This window comes from Solanum tuberosum, unplaced genomic scaffold (assembly GCF_000226075.1).
Source record: "Solanum tuberosum cultivar DM 1-3 516 R44 unplaced genomic scaffold, SolTub_3.0 scf00010, whole genome shotgun sequence".
Taxonomy (NCBI): domain Eukaryota; kingdom Viridiplantae; phylum Streptophyta; class Magnoliopsida; order Solanales; family Solanaceae; genus Solanum; species Solanum tuberosum.
This window is the reverse complement of record NW_006238936.1, coordinates 3,481,418-3,496,781: the sequence shown is the minus strand read 5'-3', so window position 1 is coordinate 3,496,781 and position 15,364 is coordinate 3,481,418. Positions and strand designations below refer to the sequence as shown.

At 35.9% G+C, this 15,364-nt stretch overlaps 4 protein-coding genes across 4 annotated transcripts in view; 1 reads left to right on the top strand and 3 right to left on the bottom strand.

Moving 5' to 3' along the window:
• Positions 1-4: 4 nt before the first annotated feature.
• On the bottom strand, positions 5-1,033 carry LOC102583789 (uncharacterized). The gene has a single exon (XM_006339654.2). It carries the CDS (start codon positions 776-778, stop codon positions 182-184), a length of 597 nt encoding a protein of 198 aa, XP_006339716.1. The 5' UTR covers positions 779-1,033; the 3' UTR covers positions 5-181.
• An 876-nt stretch (positions 1,034-1,909) lies between these two features.
• Positions 1,910-5,244, bottom strand: LOC102583460 (phosphatidylinositol 4-kinase gamma 4-like). Its single transcript, XM_006339653.2, has 2 exons — positions 3,333-5,244; positions 1,910-2,563 (listed from the first exon to the last, which is right to left on the bottom strand). Exons 1-2 carry the CDS (start codon positions 4,668-4,670, stop codon positions 2,186-2,188), a joined length of 1,716 nt encoding a protein of 571 aa, XP_006339715.1. The 5' UTR covers positions 4,671-5,244; the 3' UTR covers positions 1,910-2,185.
• Positions 5,245-7,650: 2,406 nt separating this feature from the next.
• LOC102583131 (uncharacterized) lies at positions 7,651-11,347 on the bottom strand. The gene is made up of 2 exons (XM_006339652.2): positions 10,468-11,347; positions 7,651-8,236 (listed from the first exon to the last, which is right to left on the bottom strand). Exons 1-2 carry the CDS (start codon positions 11,164-11,166, stop codon positions 8,075-8,077), a joined length of 861 nt encoding a protein of 286 aa, XP_006339714.1. The 5' UTR covers positions 11,167-11,347; the 3' UTR covers positions 7,651-8,074.
• Positions 11,348-12,916: 1,569 nt separating this feature from the next.
• Positions 12,917-15,364, top strand: part of LOC102580332 (dynamin-related protein 5A) — a 9,501-nt gene continuing 7,053 nt past the window's right edge. Inside the window, exons 1-6 of the mRNA XM_006339642.2 lie at positions 12,917-13,221; positions 13,803-13,866; positions 13,955-14,062; positions 14,447-14,548; positions 14,821-14,871; positions 14,968-15,029. Coding sequence (XP_006339704.1) covers positions 13,093-13,221; positions 13,803-13,866; positions 13,955-14,062; positions 14,447-14,548; positions 14,821-14,871; positions 14,968-15,029 — 516 coding nt within the window. The 5' untranslated portion in view covers positions 12,917-13,092. The remainder of the gene's footprint in view (positions 13,222-13,802; positions 13,867-13,954; positions 14,063-14,446; positions 14,549-14,820; positions 14,872-14,967; positions 15,030-15,364) is intronic.

The window sequence follows — 15,364 nt, the reverse complement described above, 5'->3', positions numbered from 1 at the left end:
TGGAAATGGGCAAAAGGTCTTCTGACCATTTTAATGCTCACAAAAGAAAACATCTTGCAATTGGACAAATTCAATAATGTTCATATACACATAATAAGCCAAAGCACAAAAACAATCTTCATCAATTTCTGCACTTTCCATTCACCTAATTCTACATACTGCAAATTGCCTTTCTTCATCATCAGCAACGGACGCCTAAAACAGAGCCACTACTGACTTGAATCATCACTCCACATTTCACTCCACTGTCCACCCTATGTGTAAACACTTTCAATACCCTAACTCTCCCCACCAACTTCATCCTCGTTTCCACCTCCATTGTGGGTCCCGCTCCAACCCCATTCACCGTCGTCGGAATCACCCCGCCGGAGACATCAGCTTTCAGCTTGGCCGGAAGTGGGTAAGACTGAACATCAAATTTCGCCGACATATGCTGGGTCCTACCACCGTCGATCTTCCCCGCGGGGATAAAAACAAGACCCACTGGCTCCCCCGAGTAACTTAGCTGAAGCGAACTGTCGTAGTGAGTGAACTCATCGCGATTTGGGTTTGTGACGGAGACGTACTGGAAGAAGGTGAAGTTAACAGTGCCGTTGGTGACGGAGAAAGTAGGGAATCGAACTGCCTCAACGGCGATTTTGGGAGTTTTGGGCTTGAAGAGGAAGAAGTAAGCGATAACAATGCCTGCAATAAGAAAGATCAAGAACACAGTGGCACAAATACATGAAGCAAAATTTGTTCGCCCTCTACTGGGTTTAGATCTGTAAGGATCATTCATGGCTAAAGATTTAATCTTTTTTCACTCCTATTATGAAACCCAGTTGGGAAAATATAGTGCCAAGAAAGGGAGAGGATGTCTCTCAATAAAGTGCTGGGTTTAGCCTATCATTAGCAATAAAGAAAAAGGAGAAAGACATCAGTGGCTGCTGCCTGGTTAAATTGTCTGGATCTACTACAGTGATTTGTTCTGTCAAAACTAAGAAAAGTGCTACTTACCTCTTTTTCTTTTCCTTCTTGTTAAGGAATAACTGTTTGTTTGTAAGCAGCAAAGATTCATGTATATAAAGAAAGCCTAGATTTACTCCTAAACTATAGATTTGTGTTTAATTTTCTTTTGTTAGACATTGATAACAATAATGGCTAAGTTACAATTTCGTATCATATTTATCCTTTTGTTTTCCAAAGAAGCAAACAAAATCCTCGTAAGCACTTATTTTTGTCTAGTAGGCTGACATAAATGGCAACACTCAGATGTTTGATGTCATAGTTGCATTACATCTGATGTTTAATGGGTGAAATAATTTTCGAAAAGAACAAATTGAAGTCAATTGATTGATATTAAGATGTTTAAGTATCATTTCAATCAAAGATGTTTTGCTTTCTCATTTGTGTTTTCTTGGGGGATGTAGGAGGTTTAACAATTACTTAAAAGAGTTTTGAGTGACAAATAAGGTTTGCATAATTAGGTTTGAAGTGAACTAGGCATCAAGTTAAGGTCTACTAAAAATAAGATTGATGTCCCACTTCATACCAAAACCCATCGTTTCAATAAGTTGATAGATACGTGATATGTATTATTTGCACAGAGACTTTTACTACTTAACAACAGTTAACTAATACGGATTTATACCGCTGGATTAACTAGCAGACATTCACCTATAATATTTTGAACCTCCACAGCTCAGAAAAGAACAGTTTACCTAGTTTTTGTACAATAAAAGATATCAGTTGAGATATGCACATTTCATTCTTGGGATTGTTCCTTCTTTGATTAATTTACCACCTAAAAGGCTTAAACTGGCGCATAACTTATCTTCTGAGTCTCAGTTTCCCCCCTAGCTTGGTTTTAACTTGAACCAAAAAAAAAATGCAGCAAGTTTGATGTCAATAACCTCGACTCCTGCAACCATTTTTATGAGTAAAACAATATCATAAATAATTATTTGAGGAAAAGGATATTGTTCCTTCAAGTTAATCCAGCATAAACAGATGAGCAACAAACTTTACAGTATTTTGAGAATTGACACTTGAGATAAAAGAACTTGGTCACAACCTAGCTAGGGTCATTTCCAGTTAACTGCGAAAATGAACTGAAAAACAGGATATTATCTTGAAGTTGATGCATGCAGACATAAGGTGTCTGCATACTCTCCTATGTACACCTATATACCAATTCAGTGCATTATCAATACGCAATCTCATCAAGGAGGCGATCCATAACACGCGAGACAGTCTCAAGGAATGCATCTTCACTTGAGTCGGGGAGCACGAAGTCCAGTGCTTCTTGAACAATCTCCTCAATCACAGATTCTTTGTTCAAGGTTTCCCGGCACATGATGTTCCCTATGGCAAATGGCGTGAGGCCCCTCTCTACACCTTTTTTCAAAAGCATAGTAGAGATGCGGAGTGTGCGGGCACTTTCCAAAGGCATGTCCCACCCATAAAACTTCAACAAGGCAATGTCTTCTTCCGCATCAAGAGATTTTATGTACTCAATGGTTTCAGAGCTAAATGGCCGACGAGCTTGTGGCCAATACAGCCAATCAAAAGTGACATCCTCAAACTGCAATATCATAAAAAATAAAGCAACTCAAAAACCAAAGGATACCATAATTTTACCAAAGTCCTCACATATCTTCCTTCTATTGTCAATCTTGAATTAAAGAGAGAGACCGAGAGAGGATATAAATAACTTAAAACAATCTTTAAAAATTCTACAAATTTTACATGAGTTCACTCTTTGCAGTATCAAGGCAGAGAGCAATGAGAAATTTTGTTAATTGCACTTTGAAACTTCTTCTGAAAGAGCACACTATACTACTTCAAATGTGTTTATTACGTCTAGTGCAGTGCAGATAATATCAGGTCTCCCAAAATGCAGGGTAAGAAAGAGGTGGTGGTCAGCCCCAGTATTTCACAGCTATCCATTGGCGAATAACTGACACTTGACATGAAAATATTTCCTTTTAATCCTTTGATTTGTATTTTATCATCTAAAGGGCTTCTATCTAAGTACCTAAGAAATGCTGGGTAAACAATTCTATCGAGATTACATTGAATCTGAACTGACATTATCCTACACCACAAATTTGAGTCTTGACCATAATGAATGAAACTTAACATGCCTCTGAATTTCCATCACAGCGAGTACTTAAAATCATAAAAGACACTTGCTGGAAGGTTATGTCAGATCACAATACAAAATTGTAAACGATGACTAGCATCAGGTTGTAACTACTTTAACCAATATACGTGAAGACATATCAGGAAATGCAGTAACCGACAATTCATATCATACACCAAAAAGAAAAGGAAAAATAATGAAGACTTACACTCTCAGGCAAGCAGTAACCATGATCAATTGGAATGAGGACAATCTGCCCATCTTCACCTTTGCTCATTAATATATTCCCAGCATGCCTATCTGCATTTGCCATCCTCATATCAAGCACTGCAATCTTATGGACTTCCCCAACAGGAAAAGCACTAGGTCCCATATCCTCACAACTTCCGTTGTTGTCCATGAACTTTTGCAAGGACCCAATCTTAGGAGTGATACCGTCTGGGTGATTGAATCCGCTATGTAAACACTTCACAATGACAGTTGGTGGAACACCAGCAAAGCCCAGTGCCTCACCAGAAAATGAACGCCTACCTTTTTTTGGATGATCCAAAAGGTAGGCAGCACACTCCCTTAGAGCACCTTCTCCAACTCTCGTTCCTTTCTTCAAGCCCTCGCCATCAACTGACAAAGGCAGCCCTCGCGGGTTATTCACAGCCATAGGCTCCTCGTCAATTGGTTTAAACACCGAAACCTTCTTACTCCCTGTTGCATCAAGAATAAAGTATGCTCCTCCTGTGCCTTCGGTTGATCTAATAGGATAATGCCCTCTATCTAACCCTTCAAGTGTAGAACCAATCAAATCACTAATCACCAAAGGCACTTCAATCTTCGGGTTAACAATAATAGGTTCCAAAATACTAGCCCTATCAGGTGGCTCCCTAGGGACCAAAAGCTTATTGTCTACTTCATTCCCACTCCTGTTCTCTGTTACCTTGTCATTCAGTTGTGGTGCCACAATAGACAACTCAAAATTCTTTTCCACTGGTCTAGCTCTAATTTTTGCAGATTTTCTCACAAACAAATGAATCACAGCATCATTGTTCTTGCAGATATCATGTATAAGCCTCTGATCCTCAAGTCTCTCACCATTGCAAAGCACTTCTTGTTCATCACTATCTACTAAAGCACCCTTCTTTTTAGCAATTTGACGCTTCACGTATCCAACATCCCTGCTCCTATCCACATTAAAGGTGAACTCTTCACCAGAAGCAGTTTTCACATTGATAACCTGAAGATCTGATAACTTAAGGACCAAATGAAGAATATTTCCATCACCAACTCCATAATCCTTAATAAGGGAATTGCTTCGAGCCAATTCCCGTCCCCCACATACCAATTTTTGATTTTTCACAACAAACCCTTTACAGGTCTGAATCTGAAGCTTCACCGAGTCAATTGAATCGTATTCCAGAACCCTCATTGGTACCATTGACCCTGACATAGCCACGTAAATCAAAATAGATTCTTGGCTATGTAAAAAATGTGAAGGAATCACCATAGACTCCTTGCAAATAGGACTAATTGCAATCACTCCAGCTGAAGACATCTTTCACTAATCCAAAAAATCTCAAACCCTAAATTCCAAAAATCAAATCAAGCTGAAGCCCCTAAACAAAAAATAATAAAAGATAATTTACCGAGAATTTCACAAACCCATTTCTATATACAATCTGTGTTCCTCCTCACAGATCGAAACTGTACAGATCAAAAAAAGAAGAAGAAACCAAATTAAAACTTCCCAAAGCCCTAGAGATTCATAATTGGCCCATATATGAATTTTTACTTGAAATGGGCCATCGATAAGCAAAAGCTAGAAGCTTTGGGAAACGGGAAATTAGGGTTTCAGAAATTGGATTTGGGGCAAAAAAGAAAATAACTTAAATAGAGAAAATTCAAAGGCAGTGAGAACAACGAGTGGATCCTAAACGGAGTAAACAAGAACCGAAGACGAAATGGATGATCGGAAGGTTTGTATATAGATAAGATGAAAACAGATCAACGATGAGGTTTTGAATGGTTCCGACTTCCGGCGAAATTCCCGGCAATTGAACGGTCAGAAAGTTAGGTGAAGAAATTTGGTAGGGTGAAGAAGACATGCGTTGTAGACGTGGGAATTATTATAGTGGAGCGTTGAATGAAGACTTTGACATGGATTATTAACGGCGTTTACTCGTTTTTGGTTTGCGAAAGAAGTAATGACAAGACGCCGTTAAGTTGGAACAAGTCACATCATTGATGACACAAATTACGAGAAAATGGTAACGTTAAAGTACTGTGTAGTGAAGGTAGGTTCGACGAAATTGGGCCATACAAGACTTTTCAACTATGCCACTTTGGTAATTTCATTGCTTTTGATTAATTAGTGTAAATACTTTTCCTTAATTAGATTATTTATAATGTAATTTAAGTAATTTTTTTAAATACCTAATGTTATAGATTTTTTTATGTATTTGGTGCGTGTACAATTTTGATTTTGAGGTCTGAAATGTGTCTCATATAAATTAGGTTTTGGACTTAACTTACACCCTTAAAAGCTAGCTCAAAGGAAGGAGGATTATTCAAGCGTTATAAAGAGTCCACACATCTCATTAATCATCAATGTATGATTTTTGTCTATCTTTTAAACACAGGTCAATGTGGATGACCACACTCCAAACTATCGGAGTCATCCTGAAGGGCCATAGATTAAAAAAAAATTGAATCGTTTTCTTTTGATACGTAAAAAAATGTTTTAAGAGCACAAAAATTGGACTAGGACATTTCAAATTGGGAAGTCTAACAAAACCTATGAACTTTAATAATTAAATATTTCCAATTGAAAATTGTGACTTACAACTAATACATCCACAAACTTCTTTGCTAGATTTTTTTTATAAGATATTTGTGTATATATATTTAATTAATTAAAATAAGCAACGGTCATTGAATCCACAATGTATACCACGATAATGAATGTTCTCACGAATTAGAAGAATTCGTTAAGGAGTTAAAATTTTGTTTTTGAGCTTCCAATTATTTCCATATAACTGATTAACATGTAAATTGTACCTATAACTTACTGCCCTCACCAAGGTCATATATCGTCATTAAATTTTTTTATTTTGTATCTCACTTAATTAATACTAGTCATGTGAGGTTTCTTTTATGAAAAAAATTAGTGATTCAAAGTTTGTGGGATTCAAAAGTGTCATCATCACGAGGAGCGCAACAATTTTAGCTGTATTAGTACATGTTTTCACCAAATACAGTAGACACCTTCACACTTGTAGGCTCACCCATCTCACCAAAACAAGATGAACACAAAATACTACAAGTTGGAAGGGGTGGGTGAAGATGGAGGAAAAAATGGAAGTTTGGTAATTGGTAGTGTAACAGAATGAATGGATTATAAGGTGCATTCTAGACACAAATTCATAAATGAAAAAAAAAAAAAAGAGATTTGTTTGTAACAATTAACATTAGTGGTAATCCCACATTTAAGGAATTCTATTGTCAAACAAAACAAGAGTTCAAAGGAGCATATTCCATATTGATGCTATATTTTTCTTGACTGTTCAACTCTTGTGTGATGTTGCTGTTTGAACTTTCATAAAGTCATAGGAAGAATTTTGTAGCAGAATTTTTCTAACGTATCTTGTTGGTAAGAGATACGTCCAATTTTGTTTTTTGAACTACCTAACTCAGCATAAATTTAGTAATACCCCATTAAAGACACAAGAAATGGCAGCTGACCAAAAAGTTATTACACCTTTATGACTCATTATACACATACTTTAATTTCAATCCATGGAAAACACAGAAAAGAGATTTAAGTTGAAGACATTGGTAGTGGTACTATGTAGTTAGTTTTAAAATTCTAAGTCAGTTTGTGTGCACTTTGATGATTTAATGGAGCATCATTTATGTTCTTCCCGTCTCTTCTTGGGTTATGATTTCTAAAATTCTGTATATTTTTGCTCCTAATTTATAATGAAACTCGAGGAGAACTTTAAGGGCAATATTTTTGGCATGCCTCAAGCCAAATGAGTACTACTTTTCAATATACTATTTTTTTTTCTACACCTCCTACCAACACAAGTAACAGGTTTACCACATTTTGCAGTTTATCAATCCACAGTTGCTATAAAAGTTACTGCAATTGGCTTTTGTGATAGGGTAAAATGCTTTTATACAATCCGTGTATATTAGTTAAACTCAATATATATACACAATCAAGTTCACTAATAAGCTTATTAATCATATTTGTGATGTTTATAAAACGTTCAGTTTAAGGTGAATCAACAACATTGATCTAATCTTGAAGTCAATTCAAGAAGTGCCCTAAACATTAGGAATATTGACATGATTTGATATTCAACCCAACAAGACAAATGATTTCACAAGCCTGTTCTTTTTCCAGCAACTCCAACCAATCAGCCTAGAGGTAACAATATGCTGGAAATGTCAAGAATGTACCAATTCAACAAGGAGCTGAAATGACTATTGTTTCTAAATGAAGGATTGAATTTGCCTAGAGATCCTTTATGTTTAACATCGACATCACTGCAAATCACTCTTCTTCATCATGTACTTCAAAGTCAGATAGATACAGTTACAAAGAGGAATACAGATGAAAGCAAACTGAAAATAAAAGCACGAGTCTTGTAAGGCACGAATCACTCTGATTCCGTGGAGTGTCCCATAATACTCTCTCCACAATGATAAAAGTTTTCTAACCTGAGAAAATCAAGTACTATGCAATAGACAAAATCAAAAGCAGATCACTAAATCCTAAAAGCTTCGAGTATACACTAGAGTACAAATTCAGAAGGCTAAAAAATTAATTGGCTGCAGAACATTTTCTCCTTTTACTTGGGAATGAACCATAGGCCTCAACTGTTCACACAAAAAGCGAGTGCTTCTTGTAATGGACAACTCCTAGTTATTGGCAAGTATACCTGCTGAAGCTGATCAGATTGCAATTAAACAACCCTGGCTACACATCCAAGCAACCATAATACCAAGCAAAGCCCCAGCAAAAACCTGTGATGGGGTGTGGCCAAGAAGTTCTTTTAGCTTTCTTTGACTGATGGGATGCCCTTGGAATAAGTCCTCAACGATCAGATTGAGAACCTGAGATGACAGAATAAGATTTGATTAATCAGAATGCTAAGCATATCCATCAAACAAAAACGCAAGTCTCCACGGCAGTGGTCGTGAAAAGGATACAATCAACAAAAAGAGATTCCTTTACTGTTCTTTTAAAGGGATATAGACAATTTTTTGTGATTGGTGAAACAAGAGAGGGAATCTACAGAGCATCTGCAACAAAAAGATGAGAACATATACACACGACTTTAGCACTAGAGAAGTACTTTCTATGTTTTCTGGAAGAACGGGTTCTCCAGTAGATAGAGCATGGGGTGAAAAAACGAGGAACAGAGGATTAGATTCCAGCAGTAGAATGTCACAAAGCATAAGACTCCTCAGAGTTTCACTTGGTGTTAATTTTCTTCTAGAGGGTTCTTTACTCTGAAAAAGACACACAAAAGGATCGTTGACCAATAGCTCATTTTAAGAAATGTAATCTATTATTTTGCAAATTTATGTAACCATATGAAGTCTATCAAGGCACTTTTCAGCTTCTAAAAAGTGCTAAACGTAGCATTCTAGGTGAAGCTAACCCTTTCTACAGCTAGCCTCAAAACAATTTATGTTTTACTGATTCCCCTTGTAATAACAGTATGAAGGAAACCACATGGGACATGCGAGTAATTTGTAAGTAAAATCAACTCTAATATCTACTCCTGAGACAAGCAGAAGCAATGAGAAATTATTCATAGTCGTTGGTGGTCCGACTTGAGAGATTTTGTGTAGTTGATAGGTAAACCTAAATCATCAACCATATAACCTTGAGACCGGATAGATCACGGGTCATTTAGAGTCAGATAAGATAAATGATGCTGATCCTAACATAAGAGTTAGATATCAGGACACTATCATTACTCTCTAATAAATCAAAACAAATTGAGCAACGTGAGCAAAAGTGGGTCATTATAAAAGTCCTCAAGTCCAACAGCTGGAATTGACTAGAATTACTACTGATATTGTTAACAGTCAGGGGCTATTGGCCCTAGAAAGTGTTGTAGAAGACATTTGCACCCACGAAGTTGCTTGTTTTGGTTGGGTTGCTGCAACGAAAGCTTGTTGGACCCATGATATGTAGTAAAAAAAAAGGGAGGGGGGAGGGTGTTACATTATGGAGTAGATGTTTTCCATGTGAAGGATCAGCAGAATCTACAAATCATCTACTACTGCACTGTAAATGTAGATGGCAGATTTGGACTTTATTCTTCAATGTTTTCAATATTCATTGGCTCATGCCAGGAGATGTGAAGAGTTTACACCAATGCTGGAAAGATCTGAAGACTGGTAGCAGGCTCAAGAAGATTTGGAGGACAGTTACTTTGTGCATTATGTGACTAGTTGGCTTTAAAGAAACAGAAGATGTTCTCGAGGGGAAAAACAACATTTAGCTTTCATTAAAAGTAAATGTATAAAAAATTTATATATGTGAACTAAGGAAACTAAGATAGTAGACTCGAACCAATTTGTTGAGAGCCTGGATTCCTCAAGGATAATGTTGAGCTAGAGCTTTTTACTCTTTCTGTTGTATGTTGGCGGTACCTCCTTGGTACTTGCCTTAATAAAACTACCTTACTTTATCCAAATAAAATCACGTGGTCAGGGGTTTTCCAGCAAGAGTACAGACTCAAAGTCAGCGGCTTCAGAATTTTTGAGGTATTAATAAGTCATTCTAGGATTCAAGAGAATAAAAATGTGTAGCTTTCTGCTTTGCCATATTTTTTGGCTCTTCATAATTAAGTTCATGCCAAAATATTATATAAATGACTTAAGGGGCCCTTATAACATTGTTTCATAATATTAGCTATAAGCAAACAATTATCACCTACCATAGTCATCCAGCAGAGTTATGATTGGGACCTAGTCAATTTACAACCTAAAGAATTCAGGTACCAGAAACCACTTTCATGTTTTCCATTATTAATAGCCTAATAGCCTGAACAAGTATGTAGGGAATTTAACATTTAAGAAAATAAAGTATACCCTGCATCAATTCACCACAGCTAATCAATGATGTAGCACTTGTAAGTAAGACCACATTATCTCCAATGTTTCAAGATCTTTCTTGATAAAGATTGCACCTTTACATTCTTGCTATACTGTACAAGCCTACCATATCTCCCAATTAAAGCACACACAAGACCTTAAACTGCCAAGCATAAAGATTAACCACAGCCGCATAAAGAATACAGAAGACAATATCAGAAGCACTTAATTACCTCTGCTTGCATCCCGGCATGCCGTCTAACTCCAATAGCATCATACATCACAATTAAAGTAAATCCCAAGCAAACGGGAAACAATGAATCAGCAACTCCATGACAAATAGCAACTGAGGTAGTCAATGCCGTGCACAAGGCTGAATGGGAAGAAGGCATTCCTCCAGAAGCAAACATAATCCTAAAATCCCACTTTCTCTCCACAAAGAAATTCAAAAAGACCTTCATTGACTGTGCCACAAACCAGGCTATAAACCCCGAAACAAACGTTGGGTTAGCAGCTAATGTAGCTACAATTGGACTTATCTTCACTTTAGCTGTTGCAGTTATACTCAAAAGAGCCATCCCAAAGCTTCCATTTTGCAATAAATCCCCTCTAAGCTCCTCAGGAACATTCTCAGTGCCACTACAACCTTTAAAAACAGAGCCCCATTTATTCTTTGCTGCAAAGTTTTTAACTTTCTTGAAGATTGGAAGAAGAAGTGAAAAGGGTTTTAAGTATGAGCTCTGATTTTGCCATTCTGAATTGGGGTTTTGGGGATTCAAGTATGAAACAGTAACTGAAGATGTTTTCAATATCTTAGGTCTTTTGAATCTGAAAAACCAAAAAGAAGAAAGATTGAAAGAAGTGATGTTAGAGTTAAGAATGTTAGAAGAACCCAGGGCTGTATAGGGGGAGTTTATTAAGAGAGAATCCATGGAAAAACGCCGGATAATGCGAGTTCAGGTTCAGGCAGCATTGATACAGGTTCAGGCAATTTCCAGAGGATTTTGTGGAAAAGGGAGAGTATCGATTGGTTATTTAGATGCTTCACGGCTTCAGTTGTGAGTGCTGGCACGTGAGGTGGTAATTGAAACTTAGCTTACGGCCAAATTTCACAATTTTGGAGATATACTTATTTATAAGAATATGCTTCCTCTTACGACATTGGTATTTGGTGGTATCCCTATTTTACTAAAATTCTATATACGCTAGATAAGATTGTTTCTCTCTTAATAATAAAGCGTCTAAAATTCAAATCCTAAATATTAATAGACTCACTACTCCATCTATTTATAAAATTCTTTCTATTTTTTTTTTTACTTATTTAATGATTTCTTAGTTACATGAAAATTCACCTATCTAAATAAGAGTAAATTTGAAGAAAAAAATTAGTCTATTTTGGTTATATGAAACATTTTTTTCTTGGATCAAAGTAAAAAGATAAAACACCAAAAAAAATTTGTCAGATAAAACACCATTTAATAAGAACATGGAAAATGAATTTCTTAAATAGAGTTTCAAGTCAACAAGAAATATTTTTTTTTAAAAGGAGGGGATACTATAATTTTATTTAATAAATAGCGATGAATAATTAAAATAAATGATAAGTAATTTTTAATAACAAATTAAGTTACAATTCTGTTTATATTAATTCTTTGTACGCTATCTGTTCCACATATGCACTAAGGACTCCGATTGAATTGGTCATGTGAATATTAAAAAAAAAAAAAAACTCACTTTAACTATTATAATTAATTAATATATATGCACACCTTATTAGATAACTTAATTATAATAAGCTGATATAAAAATCATATAGGTAAGCTTTTATAGTAATAACTTTGTATATATATCATTCAATTACATTATTGTTATTGTTAAACACTCAAATATGTCACGTAGTAGCCAATGAAAATTGAAATGAGAGGAAAATTACCAAATTTTAAGTTTATATACTAGCATAAATAAAAAATACTGCATTTTTTTAAAACAGAAAAAAACACTAAAAGCCTAGTGATTTGCGCTCTATTTTGGAGGAGGACTTTTTTTGGAATTTTTATTGGATCCTTATACCCTATCCTTATGTTAAGAGCAATAATGAACTCTAAATTCTAATGTTATGTTCTCAACAAAAAATTGTCTAGAGCCTTATCAAATCTAACATTGTTTGTGAACACAAGTTTCAATGGATATGGTCTTTTAATACACTCACTTTTTTCCCAAGTAATTTACTACTTTTTTGTTAGGTTCTTTCAAAATTTCAATATATATATATATATATATTTCTCTGAAAATTTTCGCCCTTTTACTTCTTTAATGACGTAAATTAACAATTTTTAGAGTGATTTTTTTTTTTTTACTCTATTTAAGCAACTCCTTTTATGAAAACATAAAATAATTATAACAAGTTCGAATTTATCGTTTCAATCGATTTAAAGATATTTCATAAAAATGGTCATCCATAAATATATTACTATTTCATAACAAAAGTTAAATTATGTTTCTTTTCCGTAAGTAAATTAAATTATGTATAAGGGAAATAAAAGAGCAACTCAACAAGACGGCACGAAGCCTTAGGCCCCAAAAGTTATAAAAACTGACAAACAAGTCTCTCATTAATTAATTTATTTACAACGGAACCCAGCCATTAGCGAACCGACGTCGACGCGGACCCGTCTTTTAAATTCTCCGTGTCCCCGTTACAATTTCAAATTCTTATTTCGACCCGTTGGCCTTTTCTCTCCTTTCTTTGAATCGTCTTCGATCTATCGATCAATTTGTAAATCACCGGCGCCGACGCCGACGCTGTTCATCTTATTTTTTCACTTGTGAGTCAAGTCGCCGATCTTTGACTCTGATCAATGGAGAATCTTATACAATTGGTTAACAGATTACAGAGAGCTTGCACTGCCCTTGGCGATCATGGTGAAGAGAGTGCATTGCCTACTCTCTGGGATGCCCTTCCTTCCATCGCTGTCGTTGGTGGCCAGGTCTCTCCGATCTCCTTTTTCATTTTCCGTCATCGTTGTAACGATTTTCTTGTTCGATTTAGATCTCTGTTTTATTATTATATTCTTTTTTTTTTTGTCCCTGATCAGGATTTCTCAATCTTTGATTATCTCTTTTAGCTAGATAATATGCAGTTCTTGATGAAATATCAATATCTAGGGTTCGGATCTATTTGTGAATTCTTGACCGAGTCAGTTTGTAGTTTCGTTTGGTTGGTAATTTTGGTTCATGTCGGAATATGTGATGATGCTGTCTCCATAATAATATAGCAGCTTAATGTGAAAAGAGCCTGTGTACAGATGAAGTTTTATGAGCTGCTGGATGTTATTGCGATAGTGCCATGAATATAGGATACCGTAGCTCATTCTGTTTCAGCTTGTGAACACTCATGTACAATTATCAGTTCCTTTTGACTCAATTTATAATTGTCTACACTCTGGTGGTTTTATAGCAGTGAATTATCGTGTCTTTGGTCTGATTTATGTGTCTTCTGAACACTCTTGGTTAATGATTTACTGGTTTAGTCATATTGCTTAACTGTCATATTTTGTATGGCTTATAGAGCTCTGGGAAGTCTTCAGTGCTTGAGAGCATTGTCGGAAAGGATTTTTTGCCTCGTGGATCTGGTAAAGATTGTCTTCATTAGTAGTGCTGTTTACATTAAGTTTTGTGAATACCAGATCACATGAAATATTATTAACATACTATGTACAGGTATTGTCACTCGCCGACCCCTGGTCCTACAGCTTCACCGGTTAGAACAAGGTAGTAGAGAATATGCAGAATTTGGACACCTTCCAAGGAAGAAGTTTACTGATTTTGGTGAGTCGTTGGGCAATATATACCATTATTCTCTCTGTCCCAGTTTATGACACTCTTTGCTTATCGAGAGTCAATTTGACTAATTTTCAAATACAAATTTGGATATTAAACTACTATATGAAAAGTACTATGAGATGCAATTCTTCTCATGTCACTATGAAGTTTTTTTATAATTATTGGGCAGATTTTACATAGTTTGAATCTCGAAAAGCGAGAAGTGTCACATAAATTGGGAAAGAGGGTGTATTGTTAATGAAGTACTATTTTTCTCCTTCCGCATGTATCACCTGATATACTTAGTGTACTGTTATTGTCATCTTCCTTGTAGTTTCACCTTGCTTTATTGTCCTTTTGACTTCTAAATCCTGTGTATCTCTTATTCAGCTGCTGTGAGAAAGGAGATCGCTGACGAGACTGACCGAGAGACAGGCCGTAGCAAACAAATATCTAGCGTACCAATTTATCTCAGTATATATTCTCCCAATGGTATGAAGAGATTCTAGCTTTATGCATCAATTAATGCAACTAAACAAACTCTTCATTTAAGTATTGACTGAACGATTAAAGCATCTTGGGTAAAATGTCATGTAGGAGAGCTGCAGCCTTCTGTTGTTGCCAATTGTGTCCCTCTTTTCTGGCCATCAAATAATTTTGAAATATTCCCTAATAAGCACGATCTGCAATTGTTCTTCCATGTTGTATATTTCTGTTTGTTGATCAGGCTTTTGACAGCTAAATTTTGATTTTGATCATGCCAGTCGTAAACTTGACACTGATAGATCTTCCCGGACTTACAAAAGTAGCAGTTGGTGAGTTGTTTGTTTTGAATCATCAGTCTTAGTTTGTTTTCTGCCTTTTTCCTGATAGTGGACTATTTTTGAATTAATTTCTCTCCATTTATTTAGAGGGACAATCTGATAGCATTGTTGCGGATATTGAAAACATGGTTCGCGCTTATATTGAGAAGGTTAGTTGTACCTTCTTATATTATAATTTTTCTATGGGAATTTATCTGGTGTGTTTACATTTATAAGAACAATAATGCAGTACTGAGTTCGCTATGGGCCAATATGGTACATTGTGTAAGGAAGTCTGACATAATGGAATTAAAATATGGTATAAAAGGGCTGTGTGATTTGGATTTCTTCTTCAGATAAGCTGGAATCAATGTTGGGGTACACCCTAACCTAGTTCACCTCTGACTTCAAATGAGTTTGGAAAGGATTGAAAATAGTAGAAAAGTGGGATGATTGAAAAGAACGCAGTGGGGGAAGGGGGGGGGGGGGGGGGGGGCGGGGGAGA

Bases quoted from the DNA above. Each gene is read 5' to 3' on its own strand.
- LOC102583789 (XM_006339654.2), bottom strand. From the start codon at position 778: ATGAATGATCCTTACAGATCTAAACCCAGTAGAGGGCGAACAAATTTT.
- LOC102583460 (XM_006339653.2), bottom strand. From the start codon at position 4,670: ATGTCTTCAGCTGGAGTGATTGCAATTAGTCCTATTTGCAAGGAGTCT. The intron at 2,564-3,332 runs GTAAGTCTTCAT...ATGATATTGCAG, and splicing joins GTTACTGCTTGCCTGAGAGT to TTTGAGGATGTCACTTTTGA.
- LOC102583131 (XM_006339652.2), bottom strand. From the start codon at position 11,166: ATGGATTCTCTCTTAATAAACTCCCCCTATACAGCCCTGGGTTCTTCT. The intron at 8,237-10,467 runs GTAATTAAGTGC...CTGTCATCTCAG, and splicing joins ATGCCGGGATGCAAGCAGAG to GTTCTCAATCTGATCGTTGA.